The sequence below is a fragment of the Lycium ferocissimum genome, chromosome 1, assembly GCF_029784015.1.
Source record: "Lycium ferocissimum isolate CSIRO_LF1 chromosome 1, AGI_CSIRO_Lferr_CH_V1, whole genome shotgun sequence".
Classification (NCBI taxonomy): Eukaryota; Viridiplantae; Streptophyta; class Magnoliopsida; order Solanales; family Solanaceae; genus Lycium; species Lycium ferocissimum.
Genome location: NC_081342.1, coordinates 6,000,559 through 6,028,420, shown reverse-complemented (window position 1 = coordinate 6,028,420; position 27,862 = coordinate 6,000,559). Strand labels below are relative to the sequence as shown.

General features: G+C 35.5%; 3 protein-coding genes across 6 annotated transcripts; 1 reads left to right on the top strand and 2 right to left on the bottom strand.

The window, feature by feature from the left end:
• Nucleotides 1-2,592: 2,592 nt before the first annotated feature.
• On the bottom strand, nucleotides 2,593-6,795 carry LOC132033901 (putative pentatricopeptide repeat-containing protein At3g23330). Its single transcript, XM_059424089.1, has one exon. It carries the CDS (start codon nucleotides 6,439-6,441, stop codon nucleotides 4,201-4,203), a length of 2,241 nt encoding a protein of 746 aa, XP_059280072.1. The 5' UTR covers nucleotides 6,442-6,795; the 3' UTR covers nucleotides 2,593-4,200.
• A 1,542-nt stretch (nucleotides 6,796-8,337) lies between these two features.
• LOC132068168 (probable protein kinase At2g41970) lies at nucleotides 8,338-11,419 on the top strand. 2 transcript variants are annotated; one of them, XM_059461678.1, is made up of 7 exons: nucleotides 8,338-8,646; nucleotides 9,410-9,648; nucleotides 9,738-9,864; nucleotides 10,107-10,344; nucleotides 10,466-10,598; nucleotides 10,921-11,007; nucleotides 11,125-11,419. In XM_059461678.1, the coding sequence occupies exons 1-7, from the start codon at nucleotides 8,517-8,519 to the stop codon at nucleotides 11,224-11,226; spliced, it is 1,056 nt and encodes a 351-aa protein (XP_059317661.1). In that variant the 5' UTR covers nucleotides 8,338-8,516; the 3' UTR covers nucleotides 11,227-11,419. The 2 variants fall into 2 exon arrangements, with proteins under 2 accessions (XP_059317661.1, XP_059317653.1); XM_059461670.1 differs by having other exon boundaries at nucleotides 8,343-8,646; nucleotides 9,401-9,648.
• Nucleotides 11,420-12,388: 969 nt separating this feature from the next.
• LOC132033727 (uncharacterized) lies at nucleotides 12,389-24,699 on the bottom strand. 3 transcript variants are annotated; one of them, XM_059423892.1, is made up of 14 exons: nucleotides 24,345-24,699; nucleotides 23,029-23,305; nucleotides 20,450-20,624; nucleotides 19,582-19,665; nucleotides 19,246-19,487; nucleotides 18,900-19,119; nucleotides 17,856-17,935; nucleotides 17,687-17,771; nucleotides 15,363-15,494; nucleotides 15,163-15,276; nucleotides 15,004-15,051; nucleotides 14,263-14,347; nucleotides 13,997-14,053; nucleotides 12,389-12,870 (listed from the first exon to the last, which is right to left on the bottom strand). In XM_059423892.1, exons 2-14 carry the CDS (start codon nucleotides 23,247-23,249, stop codon nucleotides 12,767-12,769), a joined length of 1,647 nt encoding a protein of 548 aa, XP_059279875.1. In that variant the 5' UTR covers nucleotides 23,250-23,305; nucleotides 24,345-24,699; the 3' UTR covers nucleotides 12,389-12,766. The 3 variants fall into 3 exon arrangements, with proteins under 3 accessions (XP_059279875.1, XP_059279792.1, XP_059279953.1); XM_059423809.1 differs by having other exon boundaries at nucleotides 23,029-23,406; nucleotides 24,345-24,698; XM_059423970.1 differs by lacking the exons at nucleotides 20,450-20,624; nucleotides 23,029-23,305; nucleotides 24,345-24,699 and adding an exon at nucleotides 20,077-20,404.
• Nucleotides 24,700-27,862: the final 3,163 nt, after the last annotated feature.

The following is a 27,862-nucleotide window of genomic DNA, read 5'->3' as shown; positions in this document are numbered from 1 at the left end:
TGTCGACCCCTCCTAGGGTGTGTTCCAGAGAGGATGAATTCTGAGAGAGTTCAATCGCACGCCTGTCATCAAATAACAAAGTTAATTTTACCCCAAAATCCTCCGCAGCCCAAGACCCCTCGTTACACGAAGCTGACCAAGGTCAAGGAATTCTAACACTAGCGGCTTAGGCATTTCTTACCCGCGGATGAAAAAGACCATTAAGAGCCTGTTTGGATTGGCTTATAAGTTGATGAAAACAAACTTATGTTCGTTTTCACTTTTTTTTGTCATTTGTGCCAAATTTTAAAGCCATTTTATGCTTAAAATAAGCCCAAAAAAATAATTGGGCCCGTTTGCTTATCTATTTAAAGAAACCTTATAAGTCGTAAAAGAGCTTTATGCCAAAAAAAAAAAAAAGTTAGGCTACCCCAATTTATATTTTTTTTTGGTTTATAAGTCGTTTTCACTTATGTTCGTTTTTTATTCTCTATCCAAACGTACTCAAATTCGTGAGAAACTATGAGTCCGTTTGATTGGCTTATAAGCCGTTTTCACTTTTTTTGAGTGTTTGGTTTCTCACTTAAAGCCATTTTGTGCTTAAAATAAGCCCAAAATTAATCCGCTTGGCTTAACTTATCTAAAGTTAGCTTATAAGCCGAAAACAAATTTATAAAGCCAAAAAATATAAGTTGGCCTACCCCAACTTATTTTTTTTTTACTTATAAGTTGTTTTAGCTTATAAACTGCTTTTTTTAAGCCTATCCAAACAGGCTCTACGTCTCTAGAATGGGGAAATTGTTGTGATTTTTCGTGTGTAGCTCAGATTCTCCCATAAAGAGTCCAAACACGCAAATGGCTGCTACTGTAGCCGAATAACAAAAAAAAAAACTTCTCTCGACCATCTGTTTTGAATTTTTAATTATTGCAGGATGATCAATATGGCTGTCTTCTTCTTCTTTTTTTTTTTTTTTTTGGCCAATTTGAAATAAAAGCTCACGAAATTAAATTCGATTTGATTGAACTAGTACCATTTTTATATTAATTTAAAATATCGTGTCCAACAATTCAATTTAATGATTTGATCAAACATGGTTTAGGTTGGATTGACGATTTGAAGCGATCTTACTTTTTTATACATAATCTTAGCTAGATAACGTGAATGTGTCAAAGCAAATTGAGGAAAACAAAGACATAACTAAAGAATATTAATATAGTTTTTGTACATTGACTCATAGAGAGGTCAAAATTGAAACGTTCACCACTAAGAAGATATCAACGACTTTTCCCCCCTTATTTTTCGAAACAGAATTTCTTAAAAATCAACAATTCATTTGAAACACGAAATATTTCGTCCTTTTCATTTCCTTTTCTTTTTTTATTTCTAAAGGAGATTACGTCAAATCTGCTAATTAAATACAAGGCATCAAAATGCATAGGCTACCTACCCTATATATTCGCTTGCCATAGACGAGTCAGTTTAGCTTCAACTTTTATAAAAGTATTCTTATAGAAAAGTTTGGCTTATTTTTCCCATTCACAGTTAACAAAAAGGAAAGGGAAAACAAACACACACAAAACGATACGAGAGACATAATGCCTCTAATTGTTGGAACCGACATATGAATTCTCAATATTCGTATTTTTTCTATCTTGGCTCATTTCATTCCAAAACGTAATAAATTGTCTTTGTTGGAATAAAAGAAAAGATTGTGTCCTAAGACTAAGAATCTCATTAATTCACACTAAATTCTACACTAATATACCATGAACCATCTCTAACCAAACTGAAGAAACTCCTATCCAATATAGGACCTAATGTCAAGTCCACCAACAATGACTTAACCTTAATACCAACTAGTTTTATTAATGAGGGTGGTGTTCGGGTCAAATTACGCACAATTCGATTATTTCACTGAGTACTTGCTACCATCAGCATAAGTTGCGAATAACTATACCCACCAAAGTTTAGCAGAGGCGGATGGAGCTCTACAACTTGGGGTTCAATTGAACCCCAAACTTCCGATGCGGGGTATAAATTTATGTGTAAAAATTTACTAAAATTACATAAATAGTAAATATGAACCCATAACTTTAGAAGTATAATGGTTTAGTAATAAAAATTTAAGATGTTGAACCCCTAAAATTTAAATCCTAGATCCGCTTCTGAGTTTAGACATATGGGAAAAATCACCTAGCATTTTTTGTCTATGCTGGAATTTGCACTTGAAACTTCACGATTTTTCTCCCACTTTATCGATCACTAGGTCACACCCTCAACTGCCCCAACTAGTTGTATCGTCTAAATTGACACTCAACTTCATTTTCTCCTGTGTTTTGTTACCTCATAGATTGTAAGAAATTATCAATCTTTAATCTACCTAAAATATTTCTAACAAAAAAAAGTTACACATACATCCAAAAAAGAAAAAAAAGAAGATAAGAAGTAAAGAGGAAAGCTATTTATAAATTTTAAATTAAGTCATGACTGCAGAACTGCATATTAATCAGAACATCCTTTTTGTCTCACTTCGCATGCTCTGACTATGAGATCATTTTGTAAGATGAAATCATGATCATTTTCTTCACTTTCTCCAGCATAAACACTTAAAAAAATAGACTGCAAAAAAGATCACAAGGATCGAACATAAGAAAATCACAGGCATACTTTGTCTACTTGTGCATCTGCATTGTTGCTATCACATGCCAAGAAACAAATAACAAATAGTGGCAAATGACCTAATACATTATCAGTTCAGACACATATGTATAAAACTAGTACTACTGTTTTATATGTTGTCTCTTTTTTGGTCCCATTTTATGCTTACTTTACTGGTACTATGACTTATTCCTGATGTGATATAGGTTTTGTCTCCTAAATGCCAACTCCTATAAGAAAATACAAACACCATCATCTCAACCATTCCCCACCCCAACTCCACAACAAAGATCCATCCATAGTATTATTTTGTTGTAGCTACTGTTCCTTTTCTCAGATTGTTTTGTCATGCTATCTATAGTATTTTGCCGTTGCTTCTTTACTTCTGTTATTTCTGTTCCATACTGTTTTGATATGCTTTTCCTTGAGCCGAGGGTCTATCGGAAACAACCTCTCTATCTCCCAAGGTAGTGGTAAGGTCTGTGTACACACTACCCTTCCCAGACCCCACTTGTGGAATTACCCTGAGTATGTTGTTGTTTTATTCAGACTTCAGTTTTTGAAGACCTATTCAGCATACTTTATTTGTACAAACAGTGGCATGCCCAGAATTTTGCGCAAAGAGAGATGCCTCTGTATATGTACCAATTTCATATGTATGTCTCTGCCACTAAGTACAGAGGAGCTCAATGTAGTATTGAAGTTTAGGACAATACAGAAGTGGAGTTATCATTCCCCACATTGGAAGCCAGCACCTGCAGTGGGGTAAAGGTTGATGACTGAGTACAAAGAGATTCCTCGGCAGGTTATGTGGACGGGGTCATAGGTATTCATCAGCTCTTAGGAGCTTTTGTTACCAGCAATGAAGCTTCCATCAAAAACAATATAGTCAGAAGAGGAACGGAATCTTTGCGCGAATTCACGAGAGCTCCTAAACCTTTCAGCGCCAAGAAACAATTAAGCAAACGTAAAGAAACAACACCTTTTGACCATTTAGAAATTCCATATCTTATCCTTCATAAGTATCAAAAGATCTGTTTAATCTACAAAGATAGCTTCCAAAATGACAAAGATTGCATTATTTTTTGGCATCAAAAGACTCACAGTTTTCAGCAACTTCTTTTCAGGTGGTGCAAAACATTCAACCGTCAGAAAATTTTGTAATGTACACAAAAAATAGTTAAGTTAAAAGGTCCAGTTCCAAGAATCCTCCTCAATTGAATATGACCTTGTGAAATTCCAAAATGTCGTCACCAACAAAGACACAAGAATATTAGAGCTTCAAGGTCTCTAACCTTTTGTAACACCAGGAGAAAATGGGAAGTTCACATCAGGCCATTTATGGATTGATGAAATCCATGCCCCCAATACCTTATTGTTGAACAGCGTCCGAAGGACCTTTTAACTTTTAGACCAAAGCACTGAGGCATGATCTCTAGATTTGCTACTAGAATGCACAATACTAGAGACTTCCGGAAGTCCTACATAATCTGTCATTTCCTCAGAACCTTCCCATATGAAGCCCTTTACTGCTACATAATTGATACACTTGATAGTTACTCTCACCAATAGTCTCCACATGAACAATTCCCATCTTTGAAATGGTGAAACCGACTATTATCTCTCACAATTATCTCTCTCCCCAAAACTTTGGATATCAACTTTATGGCTGTGTGACAGTCTACGCATACACGGAGATTCTTGGTTATGCGAATGGTCGTCCCAGCAGGTGTACTAATAATGCCAAATGCTATCGCAAGCCGTTCACTATGAGTATAGAGCAAATCACTCTTTTGCTCCTCATCAACATCATGTAGTGCCTCACTCGTCTCGGGAACGTAACCTTCTTGTTTCAAGCGTTCATAAATATCTCTTAGTGCTTCGTGTATCTGATCATAATATGGGTGAGATGTGTCTCCCGAAACAAAACCATGAACATGGTTCCTAACTTCTATCCAGCTGCAGGCTGGTGGTTTTCTCATTCCTTTCTTCCTCATAGTAGTTCTTAATTTTGATGCATCTTTCCATCTTCCAGCGGTAGAGTACATATTTGACAAGAGCAGATAAGGTCCCATGTTCCCAGGATCAGCTTTAGTCATTTCTTTGGCAACTTTTTCAGCCAGTTCAACATTTTTGTGAACTCGGCAAGCTGATAAAAGCGTAGCCCAAATACCCCCGGTGGGCTTAATAGGCATGTCCGTGATAAACTTATAAGCTTCCGTTAATCTTCCAGCACGACCAAGAAGGTCTGCAATAGCAGCGTAGTGCTCGAGGTCAGGAGATACACCATATCTGCTCATACTTGTAAAATAATTCCAACCTTCATCAACCAAACCAGCGTGGCTGCAAGCAGTTAGAATAGCCAAATAAGCCACAGCATTGGGTTTTATCCTATCACGTTGCATATTCTCATATAGAATAATGGCCTCGCTGGCATGTCCATGCAATGCATAGCCCATGATTATGGCTGTCCATGAAACTGAATCGTGTACCTCCATCCTGTCAAAAATCCATCTAGCAGTCATTATCTTCCCACATTTGGCATACATGTCCACAAGTGAACTAGCAATATACATGTTTTGATCAAACCCCATTCTTATTATGTATGCATGGAGCTGTTTCCCCAGATGTAGTGCGGTCAAATGAGCACAGGCAGGCAATATAGCTGAGAAAGAAACTTCAACAGGCTTGACATTAGCAGCTAACATCTGCCTAAACAATCTCAGCCCTTCATCAAAAGTACCGTTTTGCACACATCCTGCTATTATCGAATTCCATGAAATGTCATCCTTTTCTGGTAACAAATCGAACACCCTATAAGAATCCTCAACCCTGGTACAAGTCGCGTACATATCAATTAAGCTACTTCCGATAAACTCATCTTTGTCAAACCCGCGTCTAATTGCATACCCATGAATCTCTTTTCCCTTTGAGACGTCTACATGCCTCGCAAAGACAGGAAGGACGCTCGACAAGGTGAAACAATCAGGTTTCAAATTAGCATTGCTCATTTCCCTTAACATATCCAAAGCTTCCTCATACAACCCACTTTGTACATTTCCACCAATCACAGTATTCCACGAAACAACATCTTTATTCGGCATCATTTGAAAAATCTTACTCACACTATCAAAATGACTTTTTTCACTCCTTATCAACTCATTTCTTGTTTCCTGATACAGAACTGGTACTTCACCAATACCATCAACTCCAATATCAGAATCTTGGGCCATACCATACACATTGTTATTATTAACCAAACTGCTGCTTTTACGACTACTAAAGCGAATTGACTGAGGAATTTCATCGAACACCTTACAATCATTCAACGAAACCTGCAATTTTGCATACATATTCATAAGTGCATTACCAGTATAAACATCATTTTCCATACCAAACTTAACAACACAACCATGAACACATTCACCAACTCTCAATTCCTTCAAATGTGTACATGCTCTTACAACAGAAGGAAATACATCTCTACCAGGCAACTTTCCACAACCTCTCATTTCAACAAAACAAGCTAAAGAATCAAGAAAATAGCCATTACAAGAATAACACTTTATAACAGATTTCCATGCTTTTGTGGGTACATAATGAAAAGTGTTAAAAACTTGTAAAGATTCTTTAAGAAGGTTAAGGTCAGAGTAAACTCTAAGAATGATGGTGGCAAGTGAAATAGACCTTATACCTCTTGTTTTTACAATTTGGGCATGGAGCTGTTTGGCTTGTAACTTTGTTTTAATGGAAGATGGGTTTCTTAAAAGGATTTTGAAAAAGTTTTCAGTTGAAGAATCCATTTTGGTTCAATGGGTTTTGGGGTGAATCTTGATTTTTTTTTTTTTTTAATAGTCACATACTCACATTTGTGAAGTTGCAAAATGTGAAAAAGACATGTTTAGAGGAACCTAGGATTTTGCTAAATATTGGTTTGTGACTGTGCTATTGTCAATACTAATTAGTTAAAGTTGTCATCCAACATTAAAAATGGTGTCTTTATTGGGATATAATCAGTTCGAAGCATTGTATGGTGTTCTAACTTGTGCTGTTTCTGTAACAAAAAAATAAAAGCAGAAAGGGAAGGAGAATTCCAATGCAAAAATGAATCTTTCAAATATTTTTGTGTAAAGTTTAAAATAGACTTTCAAATATAATTTTGAATATTTTTTTCCTTTAAGTTTGATAAAAGTGGGTTTTTTAATCTTTATTAAATTTTTAATAAATTTGATTGCTAGATTTAACTAGATTTATGGAGAAAAAAAAATCACCTGAAACATCGTAAAAATCACGTCAAATCACAGAAATTGCAACGGTAAAAATTGCATAAAACATAAGAGATAGACCACAAATAGACAAAACAGTAAGAATAGTACTTCCAAATGTGAGTCCCGTTAATTTTCCTTTTTTCACAATTTTTGTTAATCTAACTAATAGTTTGTGAAATGTTTAAGAGAGACTAAAAGCACTCACTTTTAACCTATTTTGTAATATCAAAATTGCTTAGGGTATATTTGAGGACTATATTATGTCATTTGCTCATCAAAGATCATTTTAGGTCGGAAGGAGGAAAAAAGAAACCGTTCTGGTGTAATGTTTTAAATGCTACTCGCTCCGTTCACTTTTACTTGTTACGTTTTGACTTTTCACGCTGTTTAAGAAACAATGATTAAGATAGATATTTTACCACAATACCCCTATTAAATGGTGTATAATTGTATTTGAGTTGGGAAAATGATTTGAAATGAGTAATAAATGTTAAGGGTAAAATCGGAATTTTTTTTTGTCTTATCTTGATATGTAAAAATTGACAAGTAAAAATAAAAATCTATAAAGGAAATAGTGAATAAGTAAAAGTGAACGGATGGAGTAAATTAAATCATCTGAACTAATTCTAAGGTAGCCTCTAAACGTCCCAAAGTTCTCTAATTAGTATAGTTGCCACATCTACCGACCTACTCTTTATTTGAACCATTATAGCCTTTGCTGACTCAAAAATAAAGTTTCTATTGGCCATGATGCTTATTAAACTCCCATATCAATCATTAATTGAAACGGTCAATGCATTCACACGTCCTTATATTCTTTTTTTTTCTCGTTTGTTAGTTTATTTTTTCACATTTTCTTATCCTTTTTTGTTTTTTCTCTGTCCCTTGCTAAGACTCCCTACGTCTCAAATTATTTATTATGGTTATTAAAAAAAGTTACCTCAAATTATTTATCGTCTTACAAGTTCAAGACAATTAATAATTTTTTTCTCATTTTACTCTTAGTAGATTTTGTCATCGATTGAGATGACACACAAATAGAGTAAACATTTGATGGAAAGAGATTATAACTTAGACATAAATAAGGATAAATTTTGTCAAATACCCTTCCTAATTAATATTTCTTAAGGGGCATGTAAAAAAAATGTTGAACTGGATGGAGTAATTCATTGCAAGAGAGCTGTCCTATGTTTGTAATTAGTGGTTTGGAGATAAACTCGAGTTTTCGTTCCCTGCCAGGCTGCCACTATTCAGAGCACATACGTAGATTTAATTTTAAATAGAATAAAAAAAGAATCATTTGCTAATAATAAAGGGCTATCCAAAGATTCGGTGTCTTGCAAGTAGACTGACAAAATAATGAATTAAGTAACTTGGCCTAAGATTGCAACCCCATGTAAGCACTTTTGATTTTATTCTCTGGTTGCTTTGAACAATCAACTAATTGTCAATGCAAGTTTACTTTTGAACAACTCAACATGCCTTAGCAGCCTGCAAATTGCTGTTGTATTATTTAAAATAATACTAGTAGTTGTTATGTGACTGAAACCTTTCCCATTGCTTGTTATAAAAACAAGAAAAGAAATTAACACCAAAATTGAAGTAGAGCAATGTCTTCCTCTTCAGAATCAAATCTTGGCAACTATGGCTTCCTTATCATCAGTGCTATTATGTCTATCATCATCATTAGTTACATTAAGGCTATCATTAATTTCATCAAGGATAGATTCTACAAACAAGGTTAAGAAGCTTTCTTCTGTATCATAGTTAACCTTTTAGCCTTGCAAAATGGGCTTTATTTTCCTTTCATCTCTTTCTGCTTATTTGTTTGTTAAGAATGGTGTAATGTTAGTCTAGCTAGACCATCAAGTTCTTGATATATAACTCGGTCCATATGATCTAAATCGACTTAGTTAGACATGATATGATCATGTTGATTTACATGTGTTAGCTTGAAATTTATAAGGCCTTCTAGTCAAACAAACCACAAACACATCTAAAAACGCCCCTAAACTTCAGATTGTTAGTTTCCTCCCTAAATTATGTCTAGTCTTAATTATCCCCCTGAACTTGGCTATTTGATAGCCTTTACCCCCTTAAAAAGCTGAAGCGTCAAAGAGTGTGAACGCACTCTCTTTTAGGCGCGTGAGAATGAAGAAAATTTGAAAAATCAGCTCCCACATGGGGTATTTTTCAAATAGTCAGGCTCAGGGGCTAATTAAGACTAGACATAATTTAAGGAGAAACCTAATAATCCGAATCAATTTTAGGGGTGTTTTTGGGTATTCTGACTTATTTAGCTCAATCGTAAACATTTAGCTTATTGGTGAAATGAGGAAGATTTTGACCACACGTCCTTCTTCCAGCCCTCCCCAACACCTATATTGTATTGATGAAAACTCTTGAACTGTGTAACCATCTCATTTAAAAGCTTAAGCTGCTAGAGAGAACACACTTTTATTAACTTAATTATGTCTTGAATGTTGTTTCTTAGATAATGCAGCTAGTGAAGTAAAAGAGCCAAGTGAAGCTCCTCATAAAGTTCCACCAATTGAGGTACATGCAGAGATGTCCTTGGATGTGCTAACTATACTCACTGATAACTTTGGGCAGAAAGCTCTGATTGCCGAGGGATCCTATGGCCGTGTTTTTGGTGCTAAATTAAGCAATGGCCAACAAGTAGCAATAAAGCAATTGGATACTAGTTCTTCTCCGGAACCAGATTCTGTCTTCGCAGAACAGGTGAGCATCTTCGAGTACTGGATATTTTCCTCACTATTTTGGGATGAATAGGACAATCTCTCAAAATATTTTCCTTCTTGTGTATACAGTTACAAATGGTTTCAAGACTTAAGCATGAGCATTTTGTGACTCTGATGGGTTACTGCTTAGAAGCAAACAACCGAATCTTGGTTTACGAGTTTGCAACCATGGGCACGCTGCATGATGTATTACATGGTATGTCGATAATTGAACCATAAATAAACTTTCCAATGCTTGATTCTTGGTTTGATCAACATGAATTCATTCGGGTCACTCTATCGATAAGTGCTAGACATTCAGCTTCAGAATAACATGTTACACAAACCCTTTGTTGCCTCAGTACAATAACATATTTTACATCTAAGTATAGGCTAGATTTTGTAGTTCTTTAGTTTCTGTTGCAGCATCATAAGTGATTCTTGGATGTTATGTTGTAGGTAAGCCTGGTTCAGTTCTTACATGGAATCAGAGAGTTAAAATATTTTGTGGTGTAGCATGTGGCCTCGAATATCTACACGAAAAAGTTGAACCGTCAATTATTCATCGTGATGTCAGATCTAGCAATGTACTATTGTTTGATGATTTTACAACAAAGATTGCTGATTTCGACTTGACAAATCAGTCTTCAGAACATTTCATTAGAGTTCAAGAGAGTTTTGGCTACAATGCTCCAGAGTAAGCCTTCCATTTTAACCAGTTAAATCCTAGTTAGCTACATAAAATAGGATTTATTCTCTTTTTTTCTGAACTTTTACAAGAAAATCGTGTCATAATAAGATGGTAATTTATGATACAGGTATGCCATGACAGGACAAATAACTCGGAAAAGTGATGTTTATAATTTTGGAGTTATTCTCTTAGAGCTGTTGACAGGAAGGAAGCCAGTAGATTATACAATGCCCGAAGGGCAACAAAGTCTTGTCACATGGGTAGGTTCTTATCCTACCTACGCCCTTCGTCCCAATTTATGTGAACATGTTTAACTTGATATAGAGTTTAAGAATGAAGAAAAACTTTTCAAACTTGTGGTCTAAAACAAGCAAAGACTTATTTGTGTGGCTATAAATCGTTTCAGTAAGGGTAACATGGGAAGTTTAAAGTTAAATTGTTACTAAATATAGAAATGTGTCTTTTTTTATAAAGTTTAAAAAGAAAAGATTGTCATATAAACTGAGACGGAGAGAATAATCGTTAATGTTTAGCTCTCTTTATGCCTCAATATACTGATTCATCCACAATGATCTTCTACAGGCAACTCCTCTATTAAGTGAAGATAAAGTGAAGGAGTGTGTTGATCCCAAACTAAACAATGAGTACCCTCCAACGGCAATTGCTAAGGTTTTTTCTTCCTCATCTTTAAACAAATTCTTGTAAATCAAGGCCTAGTTTTTTTGTTTTTTTATTTATTTTTTGTATTTACCATAATGTAACCACTATTTGGCTATTCTCTCTCAGGTGGCAGCTCTTGCAGGATTATGTGTTCAAGAAGAGCCAGATTTTCGACCAAACATGGCAATTATGGTCAGGGCACTGCAGCCACTTCTCAATGTGAATTAAACCAGCAGGGGCTAATTCAGTCTTTTCCTACAATTTGAAGTCATTTCAAAATTTTCTTGTAACCCAAATTTTTTTTAAGTTATCTTTATAAGAATGATACTTGGACCAACATACACGTATTATGTAGGCGTTTGGCCATAGATTCAAATTATTTTTCGCTTTATTTGAAATTTATGGAGTTGGAGTTTGAATTGGAGTTAAAGATGAAATTGTGTTTGGTTATACTTTTTGGAAAGAATATTCAGATCAATGTTCATGCTTAATGTACTTAAATACAACTTCAAAAGTGAAAAGTGAAAAGTGAGTTGGAAAACAAGTTATAAGCCGTTTTCTAAATTTGAAACACAACTTCAAGTCGGATTTGAAATTTTCATGGCCAAACACTAATTTTCAAATAAAATTATTCCAAAAAATGAATAATTTTTATGGCCAAAGGGGTCCTTAATTGTTGACATAAGCGGCCTGAAATATTGGCATTTTGCATTTTCTTTTAAATATTTTAACTATAATTTGCATAATTTAGGAAGAAACTTGTTGACTTAGAATATTGCTGTGTACTTTTTTTTTTTTTTTTTTTTTTTAATGTTTCGATTGTGATCAGTTTTTTGTAATATTTTTCTTTTAGATTTTACACAGTAATAACATATGCTCTACATAATTAAATTTGCGGAGATTGCCTTGTGACTAATACGTACCTTATCCCATGAAAGGAAAAATATCCTACCAACACGTCTGCCTTTAAAACACTTACGAATCACCAAATAAGTTAACTGATGGTAACTTTCTGATGGTTAATAAAAAATAAAAAATAAAAAGTTAACTGAAATATAGGTGGATTTACATACTGAAAAAAATGAATTGTTTACCGTGTCTGTCCGATATGAGTTTTGAAATAATGATGTAACTAAATAATTAAAACTCCGACTACACAAGCTTCATAATATACTGCTAGGTCTCAAGTCTGAATAAAGGAAAATATTGAATAACCAACATAGAAATGGTTCTCTAAGTTTAGATATACAGATTTCGTTTTCCCTATTCTTTTTTCCTTTTATAACCATGGTGGTCGGACCCGGCCTGTGCTCACCTCGACTAGCTCTATGGAAACTGTCCTTTATTTCTGTGATTTTGCTTTCTCCATATAATAGAAATAACCAGCAAGAACTCAAACCTGAATATTCAATTTTTAGATGGGCTATTGAAATAAATAAACCCAGAGTAGAAGAGATTACAACAAGGTCACAAGTTTCTGCAGCTTAGAGAGTTGGGGAAAATTACAAACTAGCAACAAAAAGAATGATATATGTACTTCCAAGAAATAATTTACACAAAACAACAAGCGCAAACTATGAACCAAGGCAGTTACAACAGAATTTGCAAAACTGCCTTCGTCGTGAATACTTTACTTACACTTGGAATACACCTAGGTTAAAAACACAACAACAAAAGCTATTGACTCGACGAGGGATTTAACGTTGCCCTGTTGGTTTTGTTTTTGGCTATGGTCATGAAGTTATTAACAGATTAGTTTTGGACGTAGCTATAGTTGTTCAGCCTGCTTCGAGGATTCTTCCAGGTGTGGAGGTAAAAGATTAAGGAAACTGCCATGAGCTTGTTGAGAGTTAGTAGCCTCTGAATCGTCATCTACAAACATATGAAAATCCATATTTTAGCCAATTATATCCATAGGAAGAACACATGAAACAGATGGACACGATGCTGCAAATCTATCCCAAACAGAAAGTCAACCAATAATCAACTCGTTTTCTTGAAAGCTGATAGTAATATCCTCCGTTTCTTTTGGAGAAATTAACACCACTCGGAGAAATTCAGAAATAGATTTGTCTCAGGCTCTCCAACTCTTAGAAACTTCATGATCCATGACAGATGAATAAACAGAAGGATAACGAGAATGAAAGCATAAAACGATGGACAAAAGTTGTAAAGAAAAATCGCAAATGGAGAGTCAACTAATACTTAAAATTTTATTTTTCTAGAAAGCTGATCGCAATATCCACTTTTTTTTTAATAACCTTTGTGTCTGGGCCAACTCGAGTGCACCTCGATTAATTCCACAGGGTACCTACTACCTTCCCACCAGCATGGGTACAGGTGACTTTGTCCACCAAGGCTTGGACAGGTGGGAAGAAATCACCTTAGTGTTTTTGTCTTTGTTGGGGATTTGAACTTGAGACCTCATGCTTGGCAACCCACTTCAGTGACCACTAGGCTACACCCTTGGGTGCTCGTAATATCCATTGTTTCAAGCCCCCAGGAGTCAGTTCAAGAGGCAAAGGTTGAGGGATTAGTGACTTGGGTCACAGGTTAGAGCCCTGCGCCAGCAAACTAAGCATGGTACTTAAGTGGAGAAGGGTAGAGGGGCGGGCCCATTATCCCGATTTCGAAGCTTGCGGTTGGTCCTAACTCCAAGGGTTGGGCTCATAAGGGTTTCTCGGTCATCAAAAAAAGTTATCCCTTGTTTCCTTCTAACAAATTACCACCATTATGGGTAATTCAAAAAAAATCCCTCACCTCCTGCACTTTCGAACTCTATAAATATAAAGGATGGTGATGCTCAATCCCAGTATAAGTTGCAATTCACTTCCTGGGATAAGGTCTTCTGAACATGACAAACACTTGAGCAAGTGAAGACATGCAACTATTATTCCCATTCCTTGGCTATTGCTTCTCTTTTTCTAAGAGCAATGCTCTAGTCTAAAGTAGTATATGAAAACCAGGATAAATTTAAAAAGGGGGACAGATATCCTACTGAAAAGCGACTTCACAGTTGGCCTCTTAGCTTTGTTGCTCTTCTTCTTCAATTCAGCTGAAAAAATAGAAATAAACATTTCAAGACAAATCACAAACTGGAAATTACCCAAAAAAAAAAAACACTATTTAATACTTGAAAAACAGAGGATTGATTAGCAAAGCACAGATAAAAGCAGAAATGAAATCATTCTTATACTAGGCAAGATAAGTTCAAAATAGATCAAATGAATTAATTATAATTTAATGCAAGGAAAAGCTAAATACCCATTTGTGCAACATCATTATCATTCACAATCTCAAAGTTTTTGTAAGTGTAACCCATAAAGTTGACATCCTTTGAGGAGAGCATCTGTAACAACAAACAGAAAGGTCAAGAGCAGGTTTAACAATGCTAGGAATATTATAAAGAGTGCATGATGAAAAAGACAATAGAAGTTTATGAACCAATATAGCCACATGAATCACTATGATCATTACTGACAACCAAATTAGCTGATGATAAATAGAAAAATGAAACATTTTCCTCTTACTCAACACTGAAACAGTTAGGGCAGCGCGGTGCACTAAGCTCCCGCTATGCGCGGGGTCCGGGGAAGGGCCGGACCACAAGGGTCTATTGTACGCAGCCTTACCTTGCATTTCAGCATTCTCTCAGCAAATTGCTTACAATTAGTTTCCGATAAAGGAAGCAGCATCTTCCCTTTCAACTGTCTTTTACCCTATATTCTTTACAATGCCTTAGAAATAATTACATCGATTTTTTGGAAACAGCAAAAAATGACCTTATACTTAATTCTGCACAACTACAGAACTTATCTACCAAAAATCATCATCTCTGCTAGCTCACTAGGAGCTCAATAATTAGATATATCGGTATTGGATTTTTATTACTGACAATTCAGTTAAATTGCCACATAGAGAAGTAGTACATGGACAGGAGTTTTAAGTTGTCATTTAGAATTCCCCTACAAAATATGAATTCACTGGCAGTTAATCGGCACTAACCTTCCTCCATGGACCTGATTTTGCTGCTGTTGGAATTTGATTGTCGCCCTGCAAACCAAAATTGCAAAGGAAGACATGAGAAACAAGCAAACAAGAATAGCACAGAAAGGGTTACTGTAGCACTGATGGGAAACCAAGACTGAAAGGCGATCTGCATACCTCTTCAAACTTCTCAAAATTCTGAGTATCCAACTCGTCATTAACTTCTGGAATAAATGCAGCTTTCATTTGATAAAGTTTATCCCATTCAACACCTTTGAACCATGGGTGAGCCTGAAACACAGTTAACCGATTAAAGTTGTCCAGGCCTAATCCCATTCTAAGTGTTCAAGGGATTTCACATTGAATACACCAAGTACCTTTATTTCACTAGCACCCCTGGTCCCAAGCCTCTGCTCTACATTACACAAGAGTTTGCATATGAGATCTTTTGCTTCTGGAGATAGTTTTGCCTCTTCAGGAAATTTAAGATGAGTCCGCCAATTTACAATCTGTAACAACAAGACATAAATCGAATGTCATCTAGAAATGATCAAAATGGAACTTCAAGTTCGAAACCTACAACGATTCAGGCAAATATTCCAAGTTTTCACCAAAGGTTATATACATTACAATTGATGCAATATAACTGATCCAGAGTAGCATTTCGATAGTTAAGAAAATGTGAGAAGAACAGGATGAAATCAGCAACAAAGAAAAAATGCTTAGAAGTCATCTTGAGCAAATGTTGCCAAATGCAATAATTATGCTTAGAGAAGACAGATTTTTTTGGACCTTACCCACAACACGGCAGCCTATGTCACAATGAAATGGCTATGCATGTCAAACAAGAACATACAGGTATCAAGATCCAATCCCTAAATAGTGATTGAGGCTTGCCCGTTGTAGTTTAAAATTGGCCATGTAGCAAATCCATTTAATATGTGTTTTACCTATACTGACACTTATGTGCCTAGAAGGATGTCATAAGAATGCATTCTTTCCAGGTTAACTTATGTAAGTTGCTAACATATTACGTTAGTAAATATTGGAATGCACATATAGCCCATCAATATATGGTGGACACAAAAAAGCTGCATGTCATCCAGTTTCCAGAATCCCATTAAATCCCTTGAATACATAGGCTTCTGCCCCAGGATATTTGGTGTCCCTCAGACTCTGGATAAACTAAACAGAGCATGAGATTCTGCACCATAAAACTTAAGAGGCATGTATTCAAATGCATAATGACAAATTTTAAGCTGTATTACTTCCTCCAGGTCCTTTCCATATAAGTGAGATACTGAACGAATCATAATGATTATTAGCAAATAGCTGACAAGTGTTTCCTTCACATACCAAACCCCTCACTGTGCTCAGACAGAGAATTACATTTCCAGATCTCTTATCAACTTAGACAGTGCGTATAGATCAGTCTCGGAGTCTTGGCAAGCAGTTCAATTTATTTGCGGAGTATTGAATAGTCATATCTTCGCTTCGGTTCTAATAGTTTGAGTTGTGTGCCCCTAACCAGAAAACTAACTAATTGAAACACCAAAAAACCTGAACTCTCCAACATAATCCAAAATTTAAAGTCAAACAAAAGAATAGCTAAGGTCATGAGCTAAGTTACACGGACTCGCCATTTTGGGTGCCGTTCCCGTCCGGGATACGGTTGGGTGCGGGTGCGGGGACGGCAAACGTCCGGGATACGGATACTTTGACCTGAGTCCGACGACAAATTTTGGGGGGGAAATTTGAGATTTTGATTTCTCAAAATTGAAAATAAATCAGATTTAAGATAAGGAAAATGACATACCTTCAATATTATAGTACTTTTATCACATGTTTGCTGCTTCATGCTTCATATAAACCAAGAATACAAGGTTGTGTTGAGTTCGGATGGCAGAGAGAAGCAGTGATATGGATGGAGGGTTTGTTTTCGGCCTTGAATGGCTTTCTCTTTCTATCTTGAGGAAAGAATGAAAGACTGTGAAAGAGACGACCTAGAGGCTTGAAAACTTTGCTCTGTAAAACCTTGAAAAGGAAATTTGGGGAATATGAAGAAGACGACTGCTTACAACTGGAGGAGACATGTAGTCGTATACAAGCTGAATTAGGACTCTTAAAAGTCTTAATTGTATTAGCGTACAAAAATGACCCCTTTATTCTTCATATGTACTATTTTTATCCCTTTTATTTTCCATTATATGCTGCTTGGGACACAAAATTGAAAGGCACCTAATTATGCTATTTATAAATGTTTCTTTCTTATACAATATAGGGATAATTTTTAAATTAATTATTAGCATGTCAATTTTTTGATAATTAATTTATATTTTTAATCGCACAAAAGTACAGACATATTCACTGGTTGAACATAATAAAATTGACCCCTTTGTATAATGGATTATTCTTGGAATGTATTTTTTCATATGCCTTTTATATTTTTTCATATTTACAGCCGAATCCCCGCACCCGTATCCATAATTGGATACGCACCCCCGAATCTTAAAATTTAGATTTTGCCGAATCCGACACTAGAATCCGTACCCGTATCGGATACCCGCACCCGAGTCCGTGTAACTTAGGTCATGAGTAACAAGACCAAAGGTATGAATGGGCACAGATGATAACCAGTGGATTCCAAACACTAAAGACTTTTCAGCATGCATAACCCAAGAGAGCAAATTCCTGTTCTTACCTTTCTACAGGTGGACATAGGTTCATCAGAATAGAATGGTGGATATCCCACGAGCATTTCATACATGATCGCGCCAAGTGACCACCTGAGAAAGGAACACGCAGAAAATGTAATAAAACAGATAAGCTTTGACTTGACAGAGAGAACATAATACTAGGAAGATACTGACCAATCACATTCACATCCATATCCTTTCTTCAGTAAAACCTCTGGAGCAATGTAATCAGGTGTCCCAACAGTGGAATAAGCCTGCAAGGAATCATTGTGTTAACATGATTCCATGTAATGAATACAAGGAGCTATAAAAAATAACCATTTGGCACTATCGCTTCCTAGACAGAAGCAGGGGTAAGGGAAGAACTCTTACTAAATTCCACAACATTATCCAATAAAAAAGGAATTCACCCAAATACTTCCAGTCCAGCTGCTAGGGTACGGTTAAAGGTAGTTGCTTGAGAAAAAGAGCTAGGGATTAGAAGAAAGATCTGAAAATAGTAACTAAACTGGGGAGGAGGGGATGAAGAGGGAGTGCATAGCAGTGGAGTATACCACACTCTTATGATCAAACAAGGTATTGAAAAGGAAACTCTGTTGGCAAATCATGAAACCAAAGTGATAGAAATATAGGCAAGAGCTCCAACCAAGAGAAGTGATGATAGAGAATTAAGACAAAAGAAAGAGAGAGAGAGAGAGAAGTTGATCAGATAAAGGAGGAGGAGAGAGAATGACAGTTCACTATTATTGCAAGCCTTTTTGTCCTCAGTAGTAACTTTAAAAGTCAATCATGCATTTGTTTACAACACAGAGGCGTACAACATCTTCCACGACCTAAACCGCTTGGCAAATTCGGCTTTGTTGAACATAATCTCCACTCCGGCACCAAAGTGGTATTGCAGGTTCAATCTCTCTTACCGACTTTCTCTAATTCGTGGAGCGAAGTACGGGGGTTTTGCCCCAGCTACAGCTATCCTTGGGAAATCAAAAGAGCTACCAAAGCAAGGACACATATATACATCCAGATGGCTCTCATGCATATATTTTTGTACCATATGTTATATCTTAGGAAAGGAGCTTTTCCTCTAACTTGTCCTTAAGTTCTCTCTCCTATTCTGATCTTTTTACTTTAAGGAGGATCAGAAGGAAGGCACTGGGGTTGTGTTTAAGATTTTGAAAATAAAAGGCTTATTTATCATGGTTGTAATACGGAACTTACAAGCATCCTCCTATTCTTCTGCCAATGCAACAGTTGCTCCTGTTGAGTGCGCCTTGGAGGGGCTGGACGTCCGTCGCTTAGAAGAGCACCACTTAACTTATTTGCCGCTGTGAAATCCTTTTCCTGAAGATTACTGCAGTCCAGTGGTTTACATAATCCAAAATCTGATAATTTCATGTGCCCGTGTCTATCAAGTAGTAAGTTATCAGGCTTGATATCTCTGCAAATTTGGGATAGAAGAGATTATTCCTCCTGGATCAGGAAACAATGGAGAAAAGGAACAGAAAAGAAAAACAGTGAAAGGTCACTGCAATCACATAACACAGAAACAAAATTTCATATCCACCTGTGAATATAATTGTGTTTATGGATAGATTCTATAGCAAGGACCGTCTCCCCCACATAAAACCTGGCCTCGTCTTCTGTTAAAGTATCCTTGCGCATCAGCAAAGTCATCATATCTCCACCAGGAAGATACTCCATTATTAGATAAAGATACTCCTCATCTTGGAAAGAGCAATAGAGCTTAACAATGCAATTGCTCTCCACTTCAGCAAGCAGATTTCTTTCGGCTTTAACATGTTCAACCTAACAAACACAGTTGATCAGCAAAAATTAGTATGCATTAACCAACACAAACAATCACCCAGTAACCATTGATAGAGCTCTGCGTGTTTTTTACCTGGCCTCTACGAAGCATTTCTGATTTCTTAAGCTTTTTCATGGCGTAGACATGACCAGTTGCCTTCTCCCTACATATTCTAACCTGAAGCAAGACAAAATAAGTTTACAAAGGTCAAAAAGAAATATAATCTCCAAAGCTATCTATATTTCTGATTCAGGTGAAAGATGAAGAGAGAGAAAAAGAGAGAGAGAGAGAGAGTTCCAATTGGTCTGCCCCGGCAAGAATAATAGAACCTATAACAGTTCACTAGGGAAAGAGTTCCAATTTCTAATTATCTGAGTATCTATGATGTAGAAAACAACCAGGAAAATATTTCTACCCAAGGACATAATGACCCCCTTCTCTCTCTCTCTCTCTCTCTCTCTCTCTCTCTCTCTCTCTCAATCTATCTATCTATCTATCTATTAATATGTGTATGTGTGTGTGTGTAATTGTGTTTTTTTTTTTTTTTTTTTTTTTATAAACATGGTGTTCGGGTCAACTTGCGCGCACCTCGACTAATTCCATGAGGTACCCGCTACCTCCCACCAGCACAGGTATCGGGCAATTCCAACCACCAAGGTTTGGACATACGGAAAGAAAGCACCAATTTTTTTGCTACATTGGGATTTGAACCTGAGATCTCATTTCTCAATCCACTTCATTGACCACTAGGCCACACCCTTGGGTGCTCTTAGCTTAACCTATATTAGTTTTATTTCTCCCAAACGATGCTCGAACCCCGAGGGAAAAAGATACAAGCTTGATAAGTAGAATTAAAAAGAAATTTAAAAGGTTGCCAATCACAGTTCTCTTTGACAATTATGCTGGTCAGACATGAAGGACTAATGTATGTGTGTGTTTGGTAAGATATAATGAAAGAGACCTCCCCGAATGCACCCTTTCCTATCATTGTCAAAGGCTCAAAATCATCAGCACCCATTTTATGCCTTTGAAGGCGCATAAATTCTGTCTCCTTTTTCTCAAGGTACTTCAGTAAATTGCTCTGTTCTTCCTCAGAAACCTCAGCATCAGCTAATTTTTTTTCAAGCATATTGCGTCTGCAACAAAGCAAGCAAACGAAGATTATTCTTCAAGAGAAATTGATTTTTGTATGCACAATTCATTTAAAGCACAATAAACATGAAAAAGATAAAAGAATGGGGTGATGGAGCAGGGCTCGAACTTGTGAACTAAGACACAAGTCTATCAAACTTTGCCAGATGAGCAAACCCTTGGGAGCAAAATGTACTAGAAATTTATATATTTTCTATTACAATAAAGATCTCAAATAGGGTTAAAGAAAGTCCTGGAAAGCATAAGACCTAAAGCAAATGATCAACATGACTAAAACATCTTCCAACTATTGATATCACCGTTTTTTATTTACATGATTTTTATTGCCTGTAAAAATTGTTTTCTTCCATTGTACTCTCATCTTTCGCTAGGTCTGTATGGATTCAAATAAATTGTAGGTCTTTCGAGAAAACATCCTTCCATGTGCTTTTGCGCCTACCTCGGCCTCGTTTAAATACCTTCACTCGTCCTGGTTGCACATCTATGGACTGGTGCATCTGGAGGTCAACGCAGGACATGACGAAACTATCTCAAGCAAACTTCTCTCGGTTGGTAATAATTGTACTAATAGGGTGGAAATTCCAGGAATACAAGTCATATACAAAAGTTGGGATCTTACACAATAATATGGTTCTCGACAATAGCAAGTCAGCTATGCTAAAAGGAACGTCATAGGCACCAAAAGTTCATATTTGCAGTTTGAGGCAAAGATTTCACAACAAAAGATATATCTACAAAGATATATATTAGAAGTCAAATCCATATACCCAAAAGGCAATTTAGAGTTCCCTAAAACTCCCACCAATTTCCCTTGAAAACCTATAACTAGGTCTCTATCAATAAAAGCCAAAATGCAGGAAAAAACTCGGCAAGAGTTAAGAACTTCTATAACTTTACCTAGTCCTGATTGGCATGAATATATGAGCCTCACGTGACCCAAAAAGGGAATGAAATCCTGTACCTATTTTCATTTCACATAATGTTTCTCCATGAATGTTTAATCATTGCAAGGAATTAATTTACCTCAAGGTGGCACAGAGAAAACCATCAGAAATTCTGATATCCATTTCCTATATCCTCATTTGCCTCATGAACCTGATTATTTTCCCATGAACTTCCAGGGGCTAAGTGGCTAACAACATAAAGGGACTTATTATCCGATACTATCCAGAACAAGCTCATCAGATACAACAGTATTTTTAATGTTTAAGAGCAAAATTTTTTAATAAAGGGTAGAACGGTGAAGATACAATAGATGTTGGATTGTTCGCTTTAATGGGAGAAAATACATGGAGAAAGGATTGAGGTGGTAGAATTATCAGTTTCTTGATGAACCAAGATGACTTGTGAAAGGTAAACTGCATTCTGATATTAACTATATTTGCAAACATAAATACCTTATACCCAGGATCAATCTCTTGGTGCTCACGAAAGGTTTAAATTTTGCACCAACCCGATAGGCAGAACTAAAACCTCTAAAACATTAGAACTAGGAATGACATCCTAACAAAGCGTCCAGGTTACTTTCTTCGGGTGGCCCTTAGTGCTCTTTTAAACATTTGATTCCACTGAACCTTCGATCTAAAAGTTGGCATATTCTACATGCAAACATACCAGGGTAACCACTTGAACTACGCTTGTAATTTCTCAAAGGCATAACAGGTCACCAAATGGGTGCAATACGTGATGTGTGGGTTAGGCGCACGTCACGAGTTCGAACCCAAAAGCCTGATATTTAAGTAGAGAAGGGTAGACGGGTGCCCATTATCCACATAATTTCAAACCGTGCGCCAGCAGGCCCTCAGGGTTTTCTCAGTTATCAAAAAAAAAAAAAAACACAAAGCTCATTTCCAGCTGTCTGGAACACTTTGTTGTGAAAATTTGGGTAAACAATTTTGCAGGCACCTCCTTGCAAATACATCATCTATCGTCTAACTACCAACAAAAGAATGAAATGTCACGACAATTTATGAACCAACTCCAGCTGCCAGGATGAGGCTATATGACTTGTTCAGGAGAGAGTCCAGAGAACCCTCTATGTAATGACATCCTTTTCAATTATCCCACTCTGAAGTTATCGATTTATTTTTTTATCAGAAAAGTTACTGCTAACAACATAATCAACAGAAACCTACATTAAAACCTTTTGGAACGGGATAATAGATTCAAGGATGATCACGAGAAGGGACAAGAAAATAGTTATGCATAGATGTCATCAGCTTTCCAATGTTTATTAAGAGTCAAGTTCATTTTTCATCTTTATTCAACCCTCCAGCAGTAAACACAAGTCAGAACATAACTCAAATGAACTTTCATTGCAAGGACACACATCTAGGAATGACCAATATTAATTGACAGTTATCCTAAGGAGAAGGAAGACTACCATACCGCTCTCTACGCTCCTGCAAGCTCTTCATTTGTTCCTTGTAGTGTTTTTCTATGTACTGCTTGGCAGCTGCAACTTTCTGTTTAGTGGCAGTTGAAGGTGTTTCCTCATGTGATGACAATTTTGACCCTTCTTTCCCATTACTAGTAGTTTCCTGCTTCTTCGGAGGCTTGGGCTTATCTTTTTTGACAAGCTTACTGAACCATCGTTTGGCACTCTCCATCCTCCACCTTGGTCAACTTACAAAAGATAGGAGCAATAATCACAAGAGCTAGAACTCTGCAAGCGCAATTTCGTCTTCCTTTGTCAAAAAGTATTCAGAGAAATCAATTATAAGCCAAGCTTCAAAGCACCGCAAGGAACCATTTCAATGCTCAGCCCTGGTGGACAAATGGAAAAGGCATTCAATCAACTGACCATTACAGGCAACTAAAACTGTCAAAATCTGAAATTTCTGCATTCTCATTTTGGTCGATTTTTTAATTATAGGTTAGCAAAATAATACACTTTACATTACTGTTAGATTAAATCTCATAAACTGTCCACCAGCACTGCCATCCAAAAAAATTAACAGAAAAAAGAAGATAATAGGACTTATTCCATGAATAAAGAATAAAGAGAAAAAAAGTAAAAAAAGTGGATTTCAGATAACCACACAGTAGAAATCTAGAACTTCAAAATTGCTTGTCAATCAAAACCAACATGGGAAGTAAATAGCACATAAGATAGATCTTCTATATATCATGGAACAATGAGAATCCATTACCTAAATCAAATTACAGAAATATTTTATAACCAAAAAAAAAAAAGGACCCCATTGGTTTCAAACCAAATGACTATAAGTACTATCAATTTGACAATAGTAAGAAACATATCTTTTTCTAATTTTAAACCCTTAACAAGCGATTGCTCAATTAAGTCACAATTCACAAAAAAAAAACTGGTAATTAACAACCCATAAATACAAAATTCTCTAAAAAAAAAAAAGCAAAGTTCAAGTTAATATCAAAGAAAACCACTTTTTTAATTAAAAAAAAAATCAGTAAGACATCAGTAGCCGATCCTAAAAACTAACCTTAACTAAATAACCATATATACAAAAAAAGGAAAAGCAATAATAATAATAAAGACTCAAACTTTACCTCAAAAAATGCTTAATTGTGCTAGCTATGTACCAAATCAACAAAACCAAGAAAGGAAAAGCAATAATAACAATAAAGACTCAAACTTTACCTCAAAAAAATTCTACAAAAATGCTTAATTGTGCTTGCACTGTACCAAATCAACAAAGGATAAGCAATAAAGACTCAAACTTTACCTCAAGAAATGCTTCAACAATGCTTAATTGTACCAAATCAAGAAACCCCAGAAAGATAAAAATGAATATTTTTGTGTAGCAAGTAAAATCAAGATAGTTGGGTTGTTGAAATATCACAGTTAAATTGTGAATGGTGAAAAAAAAAAAAAAAACAAAGAAAACCCTAAAAGAGGGAAAAGAAAAAGTGGGAAAGGAAAGATATTGTATTTGTGTTAGTTGAAGAAGAAGTGTTGTGTGGGGAGGGAGTGGGGATGACCACTTTGTGTGTGTGATTTGGTGGCATCAACACACATTATACTGTGTGAGAGAGAAAAAGGAAAGTCTTGATTTTCTTTTCCTCCAATTGATTGAAGATTGTAAAATAAGATTTTAAATTGAGAGTTTTTTCTCTTTGCATTTATGAAAAAGCAAGACTTTTTTTTTTTTTTCCTTTTTCTTTTTTTTGTTTACTATACAGTGACTCTTATCAGAATAGAGGATGCTCAATATATCGTGAGAAGTTTGGCGTGTTGGAGTGAATTTTTTTTTTTTTTTCAGTTGGTGGAGTGAAATGGACACTGATGGCAGAGACAGAAGCCCAACCAGCATGTATTTTTTGCCAACATCAGATGGTTTGTAATGGTGGCGGTTGGTGCTAGTGGTTAATAATGGTGGTGGTTGTACGTGATGGTGGAGATGGTGTAGTAATTGTCGCGATGGTGATAGTTGGTAGTGCGGGTGGTTGTGATAGTGGGAGTAGGTTGATGTTAGTAGGCGGTGTTGTGATATAGCTAAAGAATGCTTGGTGGTTGACGATGGTGTTAATAGTAGTTGGCGGGGGTGCTAGTTATGATAGTGAAGGTGGTTGGTAGTAGGGATTGGCTGCAGTAATGGCAGTGGTTGATAGTGATGGTGGCAGCAATGACGGCAGTGGTGGATGTAATTATAATGATGGAGGTGGTAAGTGTGGTGACAACTGACAATAATGGTTAGCAGCAGTTGTGGTTGTTAGTGGTGATTGTTATGGCAAAGGTGGTTGGTGACGGCGGTGGTGGTGGTGATTATGATAAAGAGGTGATTAGTAGTGGTGATTGTTGGTTATGGACACAGTAATGGTGAAAATTATTCACACAAACATAACTCTTAACAATATTAAGACTTAATGATTAAGACTCATTCAGACCAAATAAGTGCTTAAATCTTAATGCAAATAAATGTACTTAATGACCTAAACTCTGAACCATTCTGACTCGAACTTTCATTAAGTGCAAACAAATGAGGTCTAAGTGTGTTATAAAGAAAAAAAATTCTTATTAAAATATTCTCTATTCTCAAGACTTGATGTATTCTAGCTTAGAAATTAATGTAAACACTAACAAATAATAACCCACCAGCTTCCTTGATCCATTATTAACACTATTAACATCATGAAATTATGCTTTGCGTCGAGAGGAATTCCTAGTAGTACCTCTTATCGATGATCAAGTTCCTAGTAGTACTTCGTATGTGTGTGTGTGTATGTTCTTCAGTTTTGTATTTGTAAACATCTAAAAGAACTCATTTGTGATGTTAGGGCAAAATTCCGGCGATTTCTTAAAGTTGTCCACGGAATTCAGTTTGACACCTCACCTAGAACTTGTATCTATTAAACACATAAATTATTCAAAAAGTACACCTATTAAACACAAAATACTGATATAGCAAAAAAGCAATTCTCACTTTCCTTGAGCGCGTGGATGAATCCCAAATAATATTTTCCTTTTTTTTCCCAGAAAAAACTTATATTTTTTTTCTTTAATTGACATATGGCTATAATTGAATAACTTTAAAAGAACTTTTTACTCATTTTTGAAGAAAAAAATCTGAACCAAAAAAATAAAAAAGCAACCACCCTCCCTCCCAACCAACAAACGGCCAGTTGTCTTCTTATAGTTATTTTGGACCCATGTGTCACATGTCGTAGTTTTATTTGTGACTTTTTCAGGTCATTCGCGTGTGAGCTACACACATGATAGTTTTTAAACTAATTGTTCTTTTGTGTTTGATAGGTATGCATTTGTTAATATTAGAGTGTCTAATAGGAAAATGGGTTTGTTGAGGTGTCAAACTGAATTTTGTGCATAACTTTAAGGAGTCGTCAATGACTTAAGCCAAATAATAAGCAGTTAAACACTTTTATAGGTTCATATTTGTATTATTGTTGTTTAGTTACTCCGCATGTATGTGAAAACCTGAGCGTGACTACTAATTCTGATCGATACATTATTTTTTTTTTGGGTTTTGTTAGACTATATATGACAACCAACATACCAATCAACTTCACCTTAAAGATGCAGTCACGACTTTTAATTTCCTACATTCTTTGACCATACTTTTGTTTCTTAGGCAAGCCAAAAACACACGGCGTATTTCAATTTTTAATTAACAAAAGAAATCTAGGTCATGAATGTGGGTTAATCCAGGAAAATGAGATAAAATAGAATAAAATAAAATAAAACGAAAAAAATACATTCTTTACTTCTCCCGATAATATACATAAAATCTCTTCCTCTTAATTAAAATTTTGTGAGAGTTGATTCTTCAGAAGAGTAAAAGTATTTTTTATACGAAATATTAGAATAATATTTTATAATTCAATATGAGTATAGACTGTGAATCTTGACGATTTAGTTTGTATTCATGACATGTAATATAATTACATTATTGATTAGTGAAATAAATATTGTAAATCATTAAAGCTGTCAAGCTATACTTGCATTAATCTGCAACAATTCAAGCTAGAAAAGGAACAAAGCATCGATCTCTTTCAATTGTTATCAAGCCTTCTCATTTTATTTTGTGACCAGTTATATACAGTACAACGACTTTTTGTTGCTTACTAAATCAATGTACTGGATTGACTGCTATCATAAATTTTGCTTGCCCTCTAAATAGAAATTATTCCGTCTTATTTGTAATTAGAAACTCATAATTGTAATTCCTTCATGTGACTAATAATATATGACATTATTGGTCGAATGTCAAATGCTGAAGATTTGATTCCATAACTTTGTTTTGTGAGTGTTTCACCTTTTTTTTTAATATATTAAATTAAATGAGCAAAGGTAAAATGTAAGTGTTAATGCAATGACAAGTTACTGCAATTACACCTCATTTCCGTATTAATTTATCTTATTAATCTCAGGAAATATTAATAGACGCTTATTACATGCTTACAAATTCATCGACGGTGCTCCTAAATATTTTAGCCTTTACTTTTTATTTCAGTCTTATTATACCTTACTCTTTTCATACCCCACTTATGAAATTATACTAGGTATATTATTGTTGCTGTTGTTACTTTTTATTTCCATTTTGACGTTTGTTTCAAAGAGCAACGAAATCTTTTTCTCAAACTTGTTAAAACTTTTCAATCAAATACAAATAGACGAAGATATTCCACTTTTAGAAAAGAAGATTTTTAACAATTAAAAAACTTTTCTCTAATGATACTTGGAATTTTTAATTTCACTTTTTTTTTTTTTTTTTTTTTGAATAAA

Bases quoted from the DNA above. Each gene is read 5' to 3' on its own strand.
- LOC132033901 (XM_059424089.1), bottom strand. From the start codon at position 6,441: ATGGATTCTTCAACTGAAAACTTTTTCAAAATCCTTTTAAGAAACCCA.
- LOC132068168 (XM_059461670.1), top strand. From the start codon at position 8,517: ATGTCTTCCTCTTCAGAATCAAATCTTGGCAACTATGGCTTCCTTATC. The intron at 9,649-9,737 runs GTGAGCATCTTC...TTGTGTATACAG, and splicing joins ATTCTGTCTTCGCAGAACAG to TTACAAATGGTTTCAAGACT. The intron at 9,865-10,106 runs GTATGTCGATAA...GTTATGTTGTAG, and splicing joins GCTGCATGATGTATTACATG to GTAAGCCTGGTTCAGTTCTT.
- LOC132033727 (XM_059423892.1), bottom strand. From the start codon at position 23,249: ATGGAGAGTGCCAAACGATGGTTCAGTAAGCTTGTCAAAAAAGATAAG. The intron at 20,625-23,028 runs GTATGGTAGTCT...GCTTTGTTGCAG, and splicing joins TTGCAGGAGCGTAGAGAGCG to ACGCAATATGCTTGAAAAAA. The intron at 12,871-13,996 runs GTAGGATATCTG...ATATGTTTGTAG, and splicing joins AACTGTGAAGTCGCTTTTCA to ATGACGATTCAGAGGCTACT.